This window comes from Geotrypetes seraphini, chromosome 3 (assembly GCF_902459505.1).
Source record: "Geotrypetes seraphini chromosome 3, aGeoSer1.1, whole genome shotgun sequence".
NCBI classification, from domain to species: domain Eukaryota; kingdom Metazoa; phylum Chordata; class Amphibia; order Gymnophiona; family Dermophiidae; genus Geotrypetes; species Geotrypetes seraphini.
Window position 1 is genome coordinate 318,439,214 of NC_047086.1, and position 17,906 is coordinate 318,457,119.

General features: G+C 45.8%; 1 protein-coding gene across 1 annotated transcript in view; it reads right to left on the minus strand.

Moving 5' to 3' along the window:
* CRLS1 (cardiolipin synthase 1) overlaps nt 1-17,906 on the minus strand; it is a 47,242-nt gene that overhangs the window by 18,774 nt on the left and 10,562 nt on the right. The window contains exons 2-3 of the mRNA XM_033937252.1: nt 17,318-17,455; nt 7,658-7,787 (exon numbers count right to left, since the gene is read on the minus strand). Of these exons, the coding sequence (XP_033793143.1) occupies nt 7,658-7,787; nt 17,318-17,455 (268 nt within the window). The remainder of the gene's footprint in view (nt 1-7,657; nt 7,788-17,317; nt 17,456-17,906) is intronic.

Sequence of the window (17,906 nt, forward strand, 5' to 3'; positions counted from 1 at the left end):
CATATTACAATCACTAAATTAAAAGTTAACACAGGATTGCATCCTTTCCCTGACGGAGTATGCCTGAGCAGGGGACTTCTGAGCACTGAAGCAGCAGAGAATATAAAAAATCAGATGGAAAAATACCCAAAAATAATAAAGGTAAGCTGAGCAGCGCAAAACACACCTTCTGAGCTCTCTTGCAGAAGGAATAACTGTAGGGGGGCACCAATCTCCTTTTACCTTTCATAGTAAGATGCAGCCCATCCTTACAATATAGTCTCTTGTTCCATGTATATCCCCATCCTCCAATGTACCTAAAGCCTTCTTGATGACACCTATTGCAGCTCTTAGCCACCTACTGAAGATCTCAGTATTTAGTACCTCTTACCTTTTTCCTCTCCTTTTCCATATGTAAGCAGTACTTCCAAAAATGTTACAGTCTTTACAAAAGGTTTTAACCCCTCTCCCAGCTCCCGTGTTTTGTTTGCATGCTAGGTACACAACTTTGAGAAAGATGTTTCGGGGAATGGCCCAATTCCAAATTTGAGTTACTTCTTGACAAAAGATGCAAGACCCAGTGCCTCCTTGTTTGTTGACCTAGTACAGGGGTGGGCAACTCCGGTCCTCGAGGGCCGGAAGTCAGTCAGGTTTTTAGGATTTCCCCAATGAATATGAATTGAAAGCAGTGCATGCAAATAGATCTCATGCATATTCACTGGGGAAATCTTAAAAAGCAGACTAGATTCCGGCCTTCAAGGACCAGAGTTACTCACCAGGACCACTTGATTGAGAAGTCAATCCTGAAATGTGTGCAGTGCTCTGCAAATTGCTCGCAGTTCTAGGAGATTGATGTGAAAGGACTCCTGAACTGTCCAAGCTCCTTGAATACGAAGGCCTTCAAGTGAGTTCCCCATCCAAACATGAACACATATGTGGTTAATATCTTCTGATGTGGAGGAACATGAAATAGAAGGCCCCTGGAAAAATTGGTTGGGATGAACCACCACTGTATGGACTGACGGAGAAGTGAGGTGACTGAGTTGTTGGGAGAGTGATCTGTGGCCCGAGATCATTGCAAGGCATGAGTCCATTGGGGATCCCTGAGATGAAGGCAGGCAAATGGAGTAACATGTACTGTGCGTGCCATGTTACCCATTTGACGCATCATTTGACGTGCTGAGATGGCTTGTTGAGTAGACAGTTTTCTGCAAAGGGAAACAGGACTCTAGGGAAGTCTATCTGGCCAAGTCAAAAGCAGTCAAAACAGCAGTTAGGGAGGCCAAATTCCGCATGGAGGAGTCTCTAGCGAAGAACATCCAGAAAGGAGATAAATCCTTCTTCAGGTATATCAGTGACAGAAATAAGAACTCAGGTGGGATAGTACGTCTTAGGAAACCAGACGGAGACTATGTAGAAGCAGACTCGGAAAAAGCCCAATTGTTAAATGAATACTTCTGCTCAATCTTCACCCGCAAGGCGCCAGGACTCGGGTCCTCAGCTACAGACAAGGGTTAACGCAGATGACCCGTTTAGTAATTTCGAGTTTACACCCAGTGGTGTCTACTGCGAGCTGTCAAAGCTTAAGGTTAACAAGGCAATGGGGCCTGACAACCTACACCCCAGGGTGCTCAGAGAGTTGTATGTCTTGGCGGAACCGCTATCCGCGCTCTTCAATCTCTCCCTTAGGACGGGTAACGTCCTGTTGGACTGGAAGACGGCTAACGTCATTCCACTCCACAAGAGAGGCTCCAAGATGGAGACAGCAAACTACAGACCGGTGAGTCTCACATCAATAGTGTGCAAACTAATGGAAACTCTAATCAAACGCCAATTGGATACGATCCTGAACGAGGAGAATCTACGGGATCCCCGTCAACATGGATTTACTAAGGGGAGATCCTGCCAATCCAACCTGATCAGCTTCTTTGACTGGGTGACGAGGAAGCTGGATGTTGGGGAGTCCCTGAACATCGTATACCTGGACTTCAGTAAAGCATTCGATAGCGTACCACACCGCAGGTTGCTGAGCAAGATGAGTTCTATAGGATTGGGCAACACATTGACAAAATGGATTGGGAACTGGCTTGGAGGTAGGCTTCAGAGGATAGTGGTGAACAGCACCCCCTCCGAAATGATGGAGGTAATCAGTGGAGAACCGTAGGGCTCGGTCCTGGGCCTGATCCTATTCAACATCTTTATAAGAGACTTGGCAAAAGGGCTGCGAGGTAAAATAACATTATTCGCCGATGACGCCAAACTAAGCAATGTAGTGGGCAAAAGCATAACAGACATAAATTCAATGTCCGACAACATGATGCACGACTTACTCCTACTGGAGCGCTGGTCTAGGTCCTGGCAACTCAGCTTCAATGCCAAAAAATGCAAAGTCATGCTCCTGGGCAGCCAAAATCCATGCAAGACTTACACCCTTAATGGCGAGATCCTAACAAGAACTGAAGCAGAACGAGACTTAGGGGTGATCGTCAGTGAGAACATGAAGACTGCCAATCAAGTGGAGCAAGCTTCATCCAAGGCAAGGCAAATCATAGGTTGCATACACAGGAGTTTCGTCAGCCGTAAGCCTGAAGTCATTATGCCATTGTATAGATCCATGGTGAGGCCCCACCTGGAATACTGTGTGCAATTCTGGAGGCCGCATTACCGTAAGGATGTGCTGAGACTGGAGTCGGTCCAGAGAATGGCCACCCGGATGGTCTCGGGATTCAAGGATCTCCCGTACGAGGAACGGCTGGATATGTTGCAGCTGTACTCACTCGAGGAACGCAGAGAGAGGGGTGACATGATCGAGACATTCAAGTATCTCACGGGCCGCATCGAGGTGGAAGAAGATATCTTCTTTTTCAAGGGTCCCGCAGCAACAAGGGGATATCCATGGAAAATCAGGGGCGGGAAACTGCATGGGGACACCAGGAAATTCTTTTTCACTGAAAGGGTGGTTGATCGCTGGAATAGTCTTCCACTTCAGGTTATTGAGGCCAGCAGCGTGCCTGATTTTAAGGCCAAATGGGATAGACACGTGGGATCTATTCACAGAGAAAGGTAGGGGATGGTCATTGGGGTGGGCAGACTAGATGGGCCGTGGCCCTTATCTGCCGTCTATTTCTATGTTTCTATGAGCCTTTACTGAGGAAGGTCTGAGTTGTATCCAGCAACGCATCTATGAATTCCAGGGTCTGTGTTGGTTGGAGATGGGATTTCTGGTAGTTGATCGCAAATCCCAATAGCTCCAGAAGTCATATGGTTGAAGTCATTACTACTTGAGTCACTCGAGAGGAAGTTTTTATCAACTAATCATCCAGATAAGAGAACACATGAAAGCCATAAGAGCAGAGTGCTGCAGCTACTACAACTAAACACTTTGTGGGTGCTGATGCTAATCCAAGGGTAGCACCCTGTACTGGAGATGATGAGGTCCTATCTGAAAGTAGAGGTATTATCTGTTGGGCCAGAAGAATAGGGATATGTGTATACATGCTTCCTTGAGATCCAGAAAGCAAAGCCAGTCGTTCTTCTCTAGAGGGAATAAAGAGTGCCCAGAGATAGTACGCAAAACTAAATACTTGAGGGCTCGGAGGTTGAGGATTGGGCGCAGGAAATTTTGGAGTAGAATCCCCGGCCCATCTGAGATACTGCTTCAATGGCATTCAGCTGCAGGAGGGCTGACAGTTCTTGTTAAAGAAGAGAGGTCTGCTGCGAGTTGAAAGCATACTTTCTTTGGGGTCTAAGTAGAGGTACTTCCATGAAGACGAAGAGCATAGCCTTCTTTTACGACTCTTAAAACCCAGTTGTTGGTTGTGATGAGTGTCCAATAATGGTGGTAATAAATGAGTTGACCTCAGATGGGATGAGGAGAAGGATGAGGTGGTAGAATGGTGGCTAGTCTCTGGATAACTTGTTTACAATTAAAAATTTTATATTATAAATACTCAGTCTTAATTAGACCCCATGTATAGGTCCCAAACTTTTCTTTCTGTCCCCTCTATTTTACTCCATTTTCTTATCTTTACTCTTTGCCACCTTCCTAATGTATTTTCCTTAAATGTTTCTTCATTTTCTTTAATGATTGTAGTTCATCCCCATCTCCTTTTGTACCGGTAATTAAATTTGAACATATATACTTTATTTTTTTTTAACAAATTGTCTTATAGTTTGTCCCCTACTTTTAATATTATCATATGCATTGAAATACTTGACATTGTGTGTACAACAAATGTTTAATAAACTTGAAACTTGGATGAAGGAGTCAAAAAGACTGAGTAGATTTATGCCAAGGTTGAAACTTTCTGGGAACATTGCTGTCTGGGACACTTTTTTGGAGGAGGCCTAGAAGAAGTTGGCTGAGTATAGTGCCATTTGTAAGATGATGGTTGATACCTACAATTGTATTATCGCTTAGAAGTCTGAGGCTTTGAATTTTTTGCCATAGATAGGGTTGTCATGCTTTGGTCATTTTTTGTGTGGCCAATTTTGTCACAAAAAGGTCATCCCCAAGACAAGGGATATTAGCAAAATGGTCTTGTATGCATGGATATTAGCAAGATGGTCAGTGATGCGGCAGAGGAACGCCCGGGCATGAGAAGGCAGCGATGCAGCCTGTGCTGCCGATGCTGTCATTTGTTACCAGGTATTTCGGTCTCCAGTCAGGGTTTGGATGGGAGGGAGAGATGAAAGGGTCAGCGAGGGGGGGTATGCATGGAAGGGATAGAAAGATGCTGCACGGGGGGATGGGAGGAAGGGAGGGATAGAAGCTTCAAGGGTTCTGCTGCACAGGGGATGGGAGGGAGAGAAGCTGCAAGGGTTCTACTGCACAAGGGGAGGGGAGGGAGTGAGGGATAGAAAGATATTACTCAAGGGGATGAGTGAGAGGGGAGGAAAGATGCTGCACATGTGGGGGAGAGATAGGAAATAGGAAGAATTGGGGTAGAGGAGAGGAAGGGAGAGATGGTCATTGTACACGGAAAAAAATAAGTCTTACTCCGAAAATAAGACCTAGTGCCTTTTTGGGGCCCAAAATTAATAAAGGATAGTGTTTTATTTTCAGGGAAACATGGTACTTGAATTAAAACAGGAGTTTGTGGAACTATGGTCGCATGGAAGAGGCAGAAACTTCTATTGGAAAACAGGAGGAGGCAGTCAAGGACTTGCAAAATAGTACTACTAAGCTGCAGAGAGACTTCCTGGACTACAACAGCAGAGTTGAAGACCTAGAAAATATGTCATAGAGGTAGAATATAAGGATTCAGGGAATTCCTGAACCAGAAGCTTATAAAGATGTTGAGCGGGTAGTGCAAGACATTTATTCAGTAACTCTGTGATGCAGCTGGAGATGGTGCGGGGGAGGGGAGGCACAAGCCTTTAAGCAAGTTGCACGTGGCTGCCTGAAACTTCTCAGAAAACAGGACGTTCCGTCAGAGGAAAAGTTTCAGTGGAGCTGCACGCGACTTGAGAAAAGGCTTGGGCCACTCGATGACAGAAAAATAAAAATCACCAGCGAACATGAGGGGAGGGAGGGAGGGAGACTTTAGCAATCGGGAAGGAGAAGGCTGCTGGACTGCGCAAAGGGTGCTGAAGGGAAGTGGAGAGAAAGAGGGAGCAGAGGAGTAGACACTACATGGAAGTGGGTAGGAGAGAGAGGGGAGAAGACGCTGAAGGAAGTGAGAGAGAGAGAGAGAACACACTGGATGGAAGGAGGGGATAAAGAAAAAAGGGCACATGCTGGATTGGGGAGACAGATACCAAATCTGAAGGGAGAAAAGGAGGAGAGAGATACTAAAAACAGTCTGGGGGAGGAAAGAAAAGATGGAAGAGAAGAAGAGAGGATTGCCAGACAATGGGAGAGCAGAATGAAGAAGATGGGTGTCAGACCAATTGGCGGGGGGGGGGGGACGAGATGGAAAGGAGAGGCAGCATAGAAATAGAGCAGATTCCATATAGAAGAGGCAGAGAAGGCAGACAGTGGATGGAAGGAATAAAATGATGAGATGATGAGGAAAGCAGAAACCAGACAACAAAGGTAGAAAAAAAATTGTATTTATTTTCTTTTGCTTTAGGATAATGTAGTATATTAGTTGTGTTGATAAACATTTATAAACAAAGCCCTGTCAGCTGAAGATCTTGTCCTCTAGTTCGGCAGCCAGAACTTTGATTTATAAAATGACAATTGTACAGAACATTGTTTCTTTTTATACTTTAATAAAATAAGTTCAATATAAAATGCTGGAAAGTGCAATAGTGCTTAAAGTGTTTCATTTCATATTGCACTTTCCAACGTAGCACTTTATAGAGCATCAGTGCACTTTTCAAGATAAGTACAATTTTTTTAAATTAATCTGTCGGTTCTGTTCTAAAATGAACTGTTAAGTTAATCATTTTCAGTAAAGAGTTGATGAAATTTATTAAGTCCATAGTAGGTTCGTTAATAATGAATTAAAGAGGCTTTTTAAATAATTTTCTTCTACATTTACAAGACACTTAATAAAGATAGATAAAAACACAATTTCAGGGAGAGGTAGATAGGTTGGGTTCAAGCCAGTGATGTAAAGAGGAGCAAGGGAATTGGAATTTCTTCTTAAGATAACCCGAAGTGGGTGTTGCTCCACAATCTGAGGCTTGTTCCTTTATAGATAAAATACCTTCAGTGTCATTTTGGTCTTTACCTGTGGTTTTGAGTATTTGATTTACCTACAGTTTGCCATATTTTCCCATTGCTCTGGCTCTATTTCACTTCCTCAATTTTCTTTTGCCAACCCCCCCATACACACATTCAGCATTTGCCACCCCCTCTTTCTCTCTTCCATCCAGTGTGTGCTTCTTTCTGTCCCCTCCGCCCCCCTTCTATCCAGCATCTGCCCCCTTTCATTCTCTTTCCTCTCACTCCCTACTTTCATCCAGTGCTTGCCTTCTATCCCCTCCACTTCTATCTAGGGGAAGTCTGTCTGTCCCCATGTCCTCCTTTTATCCAGATTCTGCCTCTCCCCTCCTATGTCCAATGTGTCTGTGCCTGTCCCCCCCCTCCTTCCATCCAGCATATCTGTCCCCCAGTCTCCCTCATTCCACGTGCTTATCCCCCTTCCATTCAGCGTCTCTTCCTCTGCTTCCCTCATCCAGCATGTCTGTCCCCTCTTCTCTTCAAGATATTCCCTCCTGCATTCAGCTATTCCCTCCCACCTGACACCAACGCTGACCCAGCCGCAACCACTGTTGATTCTCCAGACTAATAGCAGTAGTGGAGGAGACAAAACAAAGGTAATGATTTTGCAAGTCCATTCTCTTCCTCCTCATGGCTGCTGGCTCTGCCACAGAACTAGAAATGTCATCAGAGGGAGGCCAGTCCGGCAGCCATGAGCAGGAAGAGACTGGACCCATAACAACTTTATCTTTGCTTTGTCACCACCTCTGTTGCTGATGGACAGGATAAACAGAAGCAGTAGCAGCAGCAGATACTTCCCCATTATCGTGGGAATGCAGCAAGAACGGTTCCCATTCCTGTGGTATTTTCAGGGGATTTTCACAGAAAAGCCAGATTTCCTTATATAAGAGAAAAGATTCCTTCCAGTGTCAAGCTGTTGATAGGTGCACCTCCTGTAGGGCAGAAAAAAATCAGTAGGCAATAGCTTTTTCAGAGAGCAGGAATCCACTACTATTGAATTCTTACCTGGAATAAGATCTGTGTAAGTTAAGCAAACATACAGTACACTGATAAGTATTTTATCTGCCAGTGGATCAAGAGCACTTCCCAAAATGGATTTCTGATTAGCCCAATTTCGTGCAATATAGCCATCCAACTGTGAAAAAAAGGGTGTCAATTAACAACATTAGTAGTTCACAGAACTACTTAAAAGGTCCTTGAGACAATGAGCAAACTATTTGCCAGATGCATATGCAGCATTACGAAAACCTTGAAAGAAAAATCAGGTTCTTACCTCGATAATCTTCTTTCTTGTAAATGTGTCTAGTAGTCCTGAGCACTAGGGTTATGCATCTGAACCCGCAAGTTGCTTGCAGAATATCACTTCACTCATCTTTCAACTCTGCTTCCTTCCTGGTAGGCTTGCTCCTGTCCTCAGTTTGTACAAACGTAGTCAAGAACCAGTGTAATAGAAGACATCACTGAAGGAGGGCAAAGGGGAGAACTCCCTAACACTATACTTCTGTTCTGCTCTGAAACAAGAATAACATTATCAAAATTATACAAGACTGTGTGCAACCAGAAACAGCATTTATGGAGCTCGTAGCTACTTCCTTTCCAGCTAAGTAGTAGAAACTCAGACACAATATCTCATCTGTTTTTTTAGGGTGGTTTTTAAAAATCTCAGCTGACACACAGAGAAATTCTTCACAGTCAGACAAGACATAGACTGAAATTAAGACCAAAGGCATGCAAAGCCCATTCACAGGGTGAGGCTTCAGGTCTATTAAGACGCATCTGCAAGAAAGAAAAGTATTAAGGTAAGAACCTAATCTGTCTTTCTAGTGCAATGTGTCTAATAGTCCTGAATGCTAGGAATGTAACAAAATAGTCTCCCCCGAGTCTAGGGCAAGACTACTGAGCTTGCCAAGGACCCAAAAGCAGTGTCTTTCCTTGCTGCCATATCTACTCTATAGAACCTGATAAAGGTATGAAGAGACGACCATATCGCTGCTTTACAAATGTCCATGGGGAGACTGCCTGAGCCTCTGCCCATGAAGTAGCCACCCCTCTGGTGGAATGTACCTTCAACAAGATCAGAAGCTGCTTACCACAGCCCACATATGCAGAGGAAATTGCTATTTTAATCCATCTGGAGATTGAAGCCTTGGATAAATACTTGCTGTTCTTAGCATGACTGGTCCAAACCAAAAGGTGATCAGTCTCAAACTCATTAGTAACTTTGAGGTAGTGATAAAAGCACTCTTCTGATGTCTAGCACATGCAACATTTTGTCTTTTTCCCTTGACCCTATAGGCTGAAAGGCAAGCAAACAGATTTCTTGATTGACATGGAAGGTAGAGACTACTTTTGGCAGAAAAAGACGGAACCGTAAGCAAGGACAGCCTTGCTTCCATAATCTTAAGAAACAGCTCCCTGAAGAGAGCTTGTAACTCAGAGACTTGTCTTGCCGATGTAATCACTATGAAGAACATAATCTTGACTGTCACATCTAACAGCCTCTTTTAAAGGCTCATACGGAGCCCTACTGAGACCTTGAAAAACAGAATTAAGGTTCCAGGATAGGAATGCTAGAGGTACCAGAGAGCACAACCTGAGAGCCCCTTAAGGAAACTTGCCACATCTGGGTGAGTGGAAAGATATGTTCTTCTCCCCCCTCCCCCCCCGAGCTCAGACATGAAAGACCTTCTAACTACACTTTCAGCGATCCCACTGATAGACCCTTCTCAAGCCCCTCTTGCAAAAATTCCAAGACTACCAAGATCGAGGCTTGTAAGCAGTGACGTACAAGGGGGGGGGGCGTCCACCCCGGGTGCAGCCTTAGAGAGGGTGCACAGCCGGCCCGGTCTCTATCGGGCTCCCTCCCTCCTTACTGCCGCCCTCCTTACTGTCACCGCAGAGTTGAATTACCGGTAGCTCCCTTTCTCCCTCCCTGCCCCTTACCTTCGTGGTGCTTTCACCCCCCCAACCAACAGGCCCGGTCCGACAAACCTCCCTGCCCTTTGGCCGGCGATGTCTAAACTGCCTTCTTACAGCAGCCGGAGAGTTGTAGTTGTATATGGCTGCCGTAAAGGTCGTGCCAAAAAATGATATGCTAGGTACGCCACTGCTTGTAAAAGCTCTGCACTGACCTTAACACACTATTTTCAGAAAGCTTTCCAGGCCTTGGCATAAGCTACCACCGTCGAGGGCTTCTTGGCTCTAAGCAGAGTGAAAATGACCACCTTCAAGTATCCTTTCCTCACTAGGATAGCCTGCTCAAGAGAGAATAAGCTCAAAGTGTTACAGATTCTCTATGTAGACTGGGCCCCAAGTTAGGAGATCCGATTGAACCGACAATCTGAGACCTTCATCTCTCTATAGACAAACTATGTCTGCATACCATGGTCTGTGGGCCAATCAGGAACCACTAGGATAACCAGCCTCAGATGACTCACGATTCTGCAAATGACTTGACCTAGCATGGGCCACGGGGGAAACATATACAATAACCCCCTTCTCCAGCTATGGCTGGACCAACATGTCCAACCCTGTGCTTCCAGGCTCATATCTTCGGCTGTAAAAGCGATATACCTTTGTATTTGTTGCTGAGACCATTAGATCCATCAGTGGGTGCCCCACTGCTGAATAATGGTGAACATATATGGGGACAGCAACCACTCTCCTGGGTCAAGCGTTTGCTGACTGAGAAAGTCAGACTGAACATTCTCCACTCTCACAATGTGTGCGGCTGAGAAAGCCTGAAGATGAGCTTCTGGATGTAAAAGGGCACTCCTGGTGCCTCCTTGTTGGTTAACGTAGGCCACTGCTGTAACATTGTCTGAGAACACCCTGATTACCTTTCCTTCCAGGGCTTTCTCCAGGGACTGCAACGGCACCCAAATGGCTCCGAGTTCCAGTTGATTTATGGACCACTTTTGCTGGGTCAGGCAGCAATGATCCTGAACTGGGTGTCCATTGCAATGACACCCCCCCAAACAAAATACAAAGGCTGGCCTTGGTCATTAGGTTCTCCCAGAAGGATATACAGAGAGATAGGCCCTTTGAGAGGGAAGCTATTTGCAGCCACAACATAAGTTGTTCCTCGCTTCCTGTGTCAATGGAAGCAGTTGCTGAAGAGAGTCTGTCTGAGGAGACCAGCGGGATAGGAGAGAGTTTTGGAAGGGTCTCATGTGTACCCTACCGCCATCAACCCCAGGACCTGCAGATGCCACCACACTGTCAGAGCTGGACTCAGTAGCAGGTCCTTTATATGCTTCTGCAGTCTCTGAAAGAAAAATCTGGCCTACAGCAGTATCGAATAGAACTCCGGGTTGGCTCTAAGTGACTCTTCTTGAAGTTGACTATCCATCCCAAGTTCTGCAGGATATGGACCACTCTTGAGACTGCCAGTTCGCCCTTTTCTTTGAATGGGGCCCTGATTAGTCAATTATCCAAATATGAGTATGTCTGGATCCCTGCCTTGTGCAGGTATGCTGCTACCACCATTTCATTTTGGTAAAAGGTGCAAGGTGTTGTGGTAAGGCCAAGGCCAAAGGAGAGAGTGGATAATTGGAAATGCTGCTCCAGTTCGTGGAACTACATTGAAACAGGCCTCCATTAAATCAAGGCAGGCAAGAAATTCCCTAAGATCCACCACCACAATAACCAAACAATTTCCATGTGGAAGCATGGTACTTTCAGCACAGTATTGATCTACTTGAGGTCCAGAACTGGCCTCCAGTTATCCGAGCCTTTCTTTGGCACTATGAAGTATGTGGATTATCTGCCCGAACTGCTGTCTGGAACTGGCTCTATGACGTGAAGATCAGAATCATAACAACATAAGAATAGCTCTTACTGGTGCAGACCAAAGGTCCATCAAGCCCAGTAGCCCATTCTCACAGTTGCCAATCCAGGTCACCAGTACCTGGCCAAAACCCAAGGTGTAGCAATATTTCATGCTACCAATACACAGGGCTGTGAAGTCGGTAGATAAATGTTCTGGCTCCTCAGTTTTTTGTACTTCAGACTCCAACTCCGACTCCAGTACCCGAAATTTCCTCCGACTCCGACTCCGCAGCACTGGTTAATTTTCAGATCGTTAAAATGGAATGTCAAGTTGAGAGAAATGAGCATTTTCGACACCACCTTCTTTTTGCTTTTAATCAAGGTTCTAAGGCCGCAGAAGCTGCTCGCAACATTTGTGCTGTGTATATAGTGGGTGCTATAGCTGAAAGAATCGCTCGTGATTGATATGTCAAGTTCAAAAATGGAGTCGGTAGATAAATGTTCGACTCCGACTCCTCAATTTTTTGTACTTCTGACTCCGACTCCGACTCCCGAAATTTCCTCCGACTCTGACTCCACAGCCCTGCCAATACAGGGCAAGCAGTGGCTTCCCCCATGTTTTTCTCAATAACAGCCTTTGCACCTTTGCCTGGGACTCCGAGAGCTCTCTCCGGCCAATTGGCCGGGGAATCTACAAAGAGATCCAGAAAGGGGGCATAGAATGTGATTTTGTAACCTTCTCTAACAACCTCCAGGATCCAATGATCTGTGCCCAGATTGTCCAGTAAGCCGAGAGCCTGCCCCCTATCTGGGGGTTACAGCTCTGACCTGGAGTCATTGTGCTTTTTTGGAGGTTGGAGAGGGATGAGAACAAGAGGATTGCTGCCTTCTGCTCTTACTGAACCTCTGCCGAGACTTCTGAAAGTCCAGCATAAGAACGAAATCTTCAAGAGCCTCAAAATTCCCATGCCCTGAACTCCGAGCTATCCGGAGTCTGCTGTCCAGCAAGGCCTTAGAGTTACAGTCCATAACACTGGCCATCAGGTCATCCAGACCCTGTCCAAATAGCATCTGCCACTTGAAGGGAAACCTGCTGAGGGTGGCCTTAAAAGCTAAGTCTCCTGCCCATTGTCTGATCCAGAGCATCTGTGGGATGGAGGCACAATAGGCCGATACCCAATGCTCATGACTCTTATGATGTCGTACAAAGCATCTGCTACATAATTCACCCCAGAAAGGAGCATCTGAGGGTCCTAGTCTTTCTTCAAGGTTGGGACCCGAGATAGCCAAGTGTGGCAAGCACGTGCCACAAAGGCTGCTGCTTTAATTCCTAAGGCTACAACTTCAAATTGCCTCTTGAGAACCACGTCTTGTGATCCCAAGCATCCTTCAACATCACACCTTCTTGCCCACCTTTGACTGAACAAACAGCTGCTGAAAATCCAGAGCCATGGAGTAAAGCTTGGCCATAATCTTGGCCACTCGCAGGAACCCCTCTGGAGATTCCCAGAGATCAGTGACTACCTTCATGAAGTCAGGATGTGAAGGAAAGAATGTGGTTGGAGTCACAGAGCTGCTCATAATTCAACACTGTGACATGGAGGCTGGTAGAAAATCCAGCTGCAATTCACATAGCAAATTAGCTATTATGCCTGGGAGCGCCGATGCCTTGAACAGCAGTTGCACCATGGAGGTCTTCCCCCTGGTCCAGGACCACCACCGATTCTTGACCTCTGGTCTCATGCAGAGACCAGACTCTGCCAAGGAAACGCCTTCCTGGGACTATAAGGGCATGGAATCTTATCTTCTATCCTCCCAGTTGATGTCAGACTGGATATCCTGGTCCAGCTCTGGTTCCTCATCTGCATGTGGCATAAACTGAGGACTACTCCCCGGTGCTGCCATCACCACTGTCACACCTCCAGCAAATGCTGGGGGAACCTGGCAATTTAAATAAGCATTCCACATCAGGCTCACAAAATCTGAGGTGAAGCCTTGTACGGGGGATCGTGATGATCCTAGAAGGGACTCCCTGAAGGTGCTTCCGGGCTCCACGGCGTTCAACTATCTGCGCTTAGCCAAATCTCCTTCTGAGAGCTCTGGAAAGGGCCTCTTCCCCTGGAATTGAGCCTCCTGTGGACCTCAGCCCTGAGGATCTCTGAGAAGGCTGATCCCAAGGCTCCTGCCCCTTCCCCGAGTGCCCCGTGGCACACAGACACTTCTTGAACGACCAACCAGCACAAACCTGGCACGATATAGAGATAGAAAGGCCGGAGAGGTCCATCCCTATTGATTATAAGCAAAATCAAAAGGTTTTAAGGCAGATAGAGGCTTTAGAATAAAAGATCATTTAAAATTCCAAGATGGCTTCCGCCAGCGAGTTTGTGCCAAAAATGACCTGGGGGAGAGGACTACCCTGAAGTTCAAAGACTAAAGGGAACAGGGTTTTGGAGGAAGGGGACCCTAGCTCTGCCCCCAAAACACTCTAATTTTATTTTTCCAGTCCCCTCACCCACATAATTTCCACATAGGCTATAATAGCCTTACTCACTGTGCCATGTGATGCCTGCCTGCCTCAGCTCAGAAATGCAGCTGGAACAAAATGGAGAACAACTCTTCCTCACAGGTTTGTTCTACGGGCTTGGTCTTCTGTTCTGACTGACAGCCTATGTCAGACTGAGCTTCAACTCCCAGAAACTCTCCCCACAATGGGGGAAGAACCACACAGCCAGCCCGCTATTAACCCTGGCCAAGCCAGGAAGGAGCCAAACAGCCTGTGCTCAATCTCCTGATAAATCAGGGATGCAAATAGCTACCCAGAGCCCAAGTACACTTAGGCACAGATTCACTTAAGATAGCGATTCAATTGCTGTTGGCCGATTCCTGGTCGATTTTAAAACAACGATTGATTCAATATCTTTTTTGCATGCAAATGGTTTGCATGGAGGTGCAAATTATTTGCAAGCAAACTCCCGACTCAATTTCTCAGTGAGCGATTGAGTCAGGGCAGAGCCCTGACAGTAGTGACAGGAGAAGCAGCCTCCTGTCACTGCTGTCAGGGCTTCTGCTGGGCTTTTTTCTTTCTTTTTAAAAATCGGCCAGATATCTTGCGTGTATTACACATGCAAAATAACTGCTTGATTAAAAAAGAAAAAAAAAGTTTCCCGTATAACAGTGCCCCCTCCCTCCCCAAACCAAAATTCCCGCCGCCGCCAATAGAATGGCAGAAGGGATTCCCACTCCCTCCTGCCATCAGCGCTCCCCCCGAACCCGGACCCCAATCAAAAAAATGGCAGAAGGGATGCCAACTACCTCCTGCCATTGGCGCATCCCCCCTCCCCCCAAAACGTGGACCCCCGCTCCCCGTCCCCTTATCTCTAAAGTTGGGAGCAGGAGGGGTGCTCAGTCCCTCCTGCTCCTTAGGCCTCCAGTGCAGTTTCCGGGAGCAGGAGGAATCACAAAGTCCTCATGCTCCTCCTCTTGACGCAATGCCAGCCTTAGGCCCTGCCCCGGTGTATCATGTTGATGCATGGGGAGAGGCCTAAGGCCAACATTGCGTTACCGACAGGTCTGCAGCAGTCGGGTTTTAGGATAGTAAAACCTGATTCAAAATAGCCAAGCAATTGTTAGTGAATCAATCGCTTGGCTATTTTGCATGGGGTTTTACTCATTTACATGGGTGAATCGGATCAGAGAGGAGATTGATCGGGCGGTTTAGTGAATCGGGTCGGGGAACAGTAAAACTGGTTTTGCGATCGTCATTACAGGATCGGTAGGTTTAGTGAATCTAGACCTTAGACAAGTTTTGGATATGAAGGAGTTCAGTCCTTAAAACTTGTGTGTTCTTTTGTGCTGCTCCAGGAATGTAACATTCTTCAGGTGTCGGGTAGCTCTTGAAAGACATTTGTGAACTTTACCTCTATATCACAACCATTGCCCTGCAAGACTGACAGCTAGTAGTTTGGCTGTTTCATACCGTAAAACCTGGGACCTCGACATTGTTAAAATTCTACGACTATCCAGCAGGAACTTGTGTCCCTCAGTTGCCTGCCTGCAGCTGTGAAGAGGTAATCCTTCACACCTTGTGGACTGACCTCCTGGAAATACAATGGTGAGTTCAGGAATTTCCTCTACAGTTCACTGAAGGGGTTTAGTTAGCGGAATGTGTTTTTGCATATGAGGAAAAGGCTCATGGGATTCTTGGTGATTTAGCCAAGTTATAAATCATAGCTGTTTATCTCTCTCTAGGAAATCAATTTCTAAGAATATATTCATTGTAATATATTTAGTTACATTTGCTAATTGCATGCCAATTGTTTATGTATCTATATTTATCCAAAACACAGGCCAGTGGGAGCCAATACCTGCGCACTAGGTTTGGATTGTTTGGAGGATTTACAGGGTTTATCTTCTGCAAAGCGCTTGCATTTCGCCGAAACATCGCCTGCATACTCCCCAGGGCCCCAACACCATTTTCGCAGGAGTCGGGACAGAAGGCGCTAGAAGACCCTCCTTGGAGGTCTAAGGCACCAAATCTGGGCAAACCTCACACTCCTTGCGGGCCGCAGCACACGTGGAACATGGCTGCGCATCTGACAGCCATCCACCGCAAATTAGGCATGAATCCAGGATATCCTACCCTTGTGGTTTTCTTTCAAAAATGAAGCTGGCAACTATTAAAAAATAGCTTTTAAAATCAAATCTGGAAAGAAATAGCCTGGGAAAACCACAGAGAACCCTAAAAAAAAAAAACAATTTTAGGATTTTAGGAGGGTAGGCATCCAGGAAAATCATTTTTTTAAAAATCCCTTTTTAAAGACAGCCCCCTAAAAAACAAAAAAAAACAAAACAAAACAAAAACTCAGATTCAAGTTGTCAGCTGGTACTCACAGAAATATGTGCCGACAGGAAAACACTGCAGTAGAGAATGACACATTGGCTGTTACCCGCAGCTAGCCGCGGGTAACTGCCGAAATGGTGAGGGGGGAAGTGCTCACTGTGGGTATGAGGACAAGGCCATCCACCGCCCCGTAGAGCGGTGAATGTCCTTATCCCTGCAGTTAAGGGAGAACAAGTATCATAATAATTTTGTTGGAATATGCCAAAAAAGAGTTTTGTTTTACTTGTACACTGTGGTTTACATGTTTATTGAGGCTCTGTGCCCAACCCCCACTCATGCTTTCACAGAGACCGCATCCACATGCAAATTAAAAATCACCAAGTAGCTCTATCAACTCAAGTCTACCTTAGGAGAAAGAATTTCCAATAGGAAAAAAAAATAGGTCAATTTCTGAATGCGGCGAGGGAGAAGAGGGAAAAACTCCTCACGTCCCATCAGCCAAATAAAAACACAACTATTGCCACTTTATTTGAAGTTTTAGAAATCATTACCACCTTAGGCTGATAATCAGCCAGAGAACTTAACGGTTCACAGTCAGAAACGCGCGCCAACATTTAAGAGCGGACAATTGAGCGCAAGACTTCAGCGCACCGCTCTAAAAGCTTATTTTAAAAGGCTCTGACAGGGGGTGTGGGGGGGAACTTTACTTAATAGTGTTGGTGCTGCCGTTGGGGTGGTTTTATACAAAAAACTTAACTTTTCCCTGAAAAAATAGGTTAAAAAGTTAAGTTTTCTGTATAATGTGGGGGGTTCCCACCCACCCACCCCTGTCGGAGCCCTTTAAAATAAGCTTTCCGAGCGGCACGCTGAAGTCTTGCGCTCAATTGTCCGCTCTCAAATGTCGGTGCGCTTTTGTCCCGTCACCAACTTAACTAGTTTAGTAGCAATATTTTCACCATCTATTTGCCTAGATGCCACTATACAGTAAACATTCAGCTGCAATTCTGAAAATAAAAAGTATCAAAAATAAAATCTAGAAAATCTTTACAACTTACCAAATCTGTCAGCCCAGCCAAGGCAAACACACACAGTGCAACAGCAAAATCTTCTTCAATAATGAGATAACCCAGAACAGGTGAGAGCCCAATTCGTGCCATGCAAAGAAGATTTGGAATGGTCCATGGGTTTTCATACTGAAAAGCATAAAAGAACCCGATTGTTAAAACAACCAAATTCCTCCTTACAAACAATTTTTTGAAGTTTAGTATCTTTCCTAAGTACGATTTTTCAAAAAAGTAGTACATATGTTAACAGTGAATGATGGCAAATACAGTGGTACCTCGGTTTACGAGTGCACCGGTTTGCAAGTGTTTTGCAAGACGAGCAAAACATTTGCAAAATCGGTGGCTCGGAAACCGAGCATAGCCCAATTTATGAGCACCCCCCCCTGCCACGATCCGACACCCCCCGCCGCTTCTTACCCTCATCTGGGCACCGGCATCGGCATGTCCTGTGCTTGGTGCCAGTGCCCGAAGATCGGCCTCCTCTTCTTGCTGGGCCTTGAGATCTGAGCATGCTCAAGGCCTGCAAGTTCACGTTCAGAACGCAGGCCTTGAGCATGCTCAGATGCTCAAGGCCTAGCAG